Below are 2401 nucleotides of genomic sequence, written 5' to 3' on the forward strand. Positions count from 1 at the left end.
AGGACTTTATTATAGGCTGATTCTGAACTCTACTCTGAACTCTAGTCTGCCAGAAGAGGCGTTGGAATGGCATAGGGAGAATGAGTCTGCTTAGACCATGAAAATAGGCAAGACTTAGGTCCATGCTCAGCTTCTTAGATGGAAACAGTTACCCGGGAAGCTTCAGTTCTCCACAGCACATCCACAGTGAAGGCACATCTCTGCTTCAGAGCCTGGAGCTGTTAGCACCCAGAGCATGCAGCTGAAGGGCATGCTAGAGGGGAAAGCTCCCAGTTGGAGATGTTCTGCATTCTCCCTTGTGTTCACTGAAGAAGCAATTAGTCACTGCCTCTGGGTTAAAGGGACAGTGGTGAGAATCGTGGATGTCTGTGTGGTATTACTGTCAGTTCAAGTAACCCGAAATGGAAAGCTCTGCAAAAACAAATATGAAAAGATGTCTTTTGACCAGGGAAAAGTGTCCATAGATTCTGAAACAGAATCTCCTCCAAGTGTTAATGAATCCATTGCTGCATCTGGGCCAAGCCTTTCTGAGAAGACTCCTACGTGCCAGCCAAAAGTCAGGAAAGAGTTTGAAGGTGATCTCGTGGAGAATTCGAGTTGTGTGGAGGACTCCCCATCCAAGAAAAGAAAACTCGATGTTGAAAATGAGGGAAAATGCTCTGGTGGTGATGGTGTTTCAAAAGGAAACTGGAAGGGGGGGTGATGTTTCCGAAGACGAGCCTTCCTCTGGAGGGACCACCCAGAGAAAGAAAACTACAGTCCGAGGATATTGCAGAAAAGCGGAAAAAGCTGGAGGAAGGACACAGCTCTGCCGTTGCTGCCCACTATAACGAGCTTCAGGAAGTGGGTTTGGAGAAGCGCTGTCAGAGTCGCATTTTTTACCTAAGAAACTTTAATAATTGGATTAAAAGTATCCTTATTGGGGAATTTTTAGAAAAGGTACGACAAAGGAAAAATCGTGACATCACTGTTTTGGACCTAGGATGTGGAAAAGGTGGAGATTTGCTCAAGTGGAGGAAGGGGAGAATTAGCAGGCTGGTGTGTGCTGATATTGCTGATTCTATGAAACAGTGTCAACAGCGTTATGAAGACATGAAAGGTCGTCGTGATATTTTTAAGGCTGAATTTATAACTGCTGACTGCTCAAAGGAACTTTTGGTTGAAAAATTCCATGATCCAGAAATGCGCTTTGACATCTGCAGTTGTCAGTTTGCTTGCCATTACTCCTTTGAGTCCTTGGAGCAAGCTGATATGATGCTTAGAAATGCTTGTGGAAGGCTTAATCCTGGAGGCTATTTTATTGGTACCACCCCCAATAGCTTCGAACTGATAAGACGCCTCGAAGCTTCAGAAACAGAATCATTTGGAAATATACACTGTGAAATTCCAGAAGAAAGGAAGTTATCCTTTATTTGGCTGCAAATATGACTTCAACTTGGAAGGTGTTGTGGACGTCCCTGAATTCTTGGTCTATTTTCCGTTGCTAACTGAAATGGCAAAGTACAATATGAAGCTAATATATATAAAAAAAACATTTCGGGAGTTCTATGAAGAAAAGATTAAGAACTGATGGAGGATTCTCATTGGCTAATAAACTGCCTTGGCTTTTTGATAGGGCAAAATTTAGATGGAGTAGACAGAACAGGAAAAAGGAAGTGAGGTAGATGGCTCAGACAATTGCCCCGCCTCGCCTCTCTGAGCAGACCGTTGTGCCTCTCAGGAAGACAGATGGGATGAAGCCAGCCACCAGGTCAGATGTGCTGAATCTTTCCCGGTAAGACACCGCTCGTGGTGTTGCACAGATTATTAGATATGGGATGCGAGTAAGAGGCTGAAACTAGGGGCCAGGCAGTGTTTAAAAGAATACAATTTGTGTGTTTCGGGTGTAAAGCTAGCCATGTGGGATCAGGGCAGGACGAAAAGCAGGCCTGTCTGTCTGCTCCACACCACAGAATGGCACCTACAAAGAACAATGAAAACAAACTGCTTTTAAAACGAATGCAGGCCCTGGAGCCATACCCTGCAAACGATAACTCTAAACTAGTCTCTGAAAAAGTCGGTGACTATGCACATGCTGCCAAGTACATGAAGAACAGTCATGTAAGGTTACCCCTGGGAACCTTAAGTCAGAATGGGAAGCTACAAGTATCTACTTGGTCTTTGCCTTTGAGAAGCAGCAGTGAGCAGTTGCCTCTGAGCAGCACTCCATCCTTACAGATGGAGCAGACCATCTCAGATACATTTGACAGCTGTTTATTTACTAGTAAGTTCTCAATGTGTAGGATGCTGCCAAGTCCAGTGTATATATTTGACACTGTCTGTGACAAGTTAGTATTGTGTGTGTGTGTACATAAGAATGCTTCGTCTTTAAGATCTATTATGTAATAGTCTAAGAATTGGT

The 2401-nt window shown here is 43.9% G+C and overlaps 1 protein-coding gene across 1 annotated transcript; it reads left to right on the plus strand.

Moving 5' to 3' along the window:
• Nucleotides 1-401: 401 nt before the first annotated feature.
• LOC119823563 (mRNA cap guanine-N7 methyltransferase-like) lies at nt 402-2183 on the plus strand. Its single transcript, XM_038343638.1, is given in 7 exon segments — nt 402-413; nt 449-681; nt 683-745; nt 747-1370; nt 1372-1560; nt 1965-2119; nt 2122-2183. Coding segments are annotated over 7 exon segments (1338 nt in total).
• The last annotated feature ends 218 nt before the right edge of the window (nt 2184-2401 follow it).

This window comes from Arvicola amphibius, chromosome 9 (assembly GCF_903992535.2).
Source record: "Arvicola amphibius chromosome 9, mArvAmp1.2, whole genome shotgun sequence".
Lineage (NCBI taxonomy): Eukaryota > Metazoa > Chordata > Mammalia > Rodentia > Cricetidae > Arvicola > Arvicola amphibius.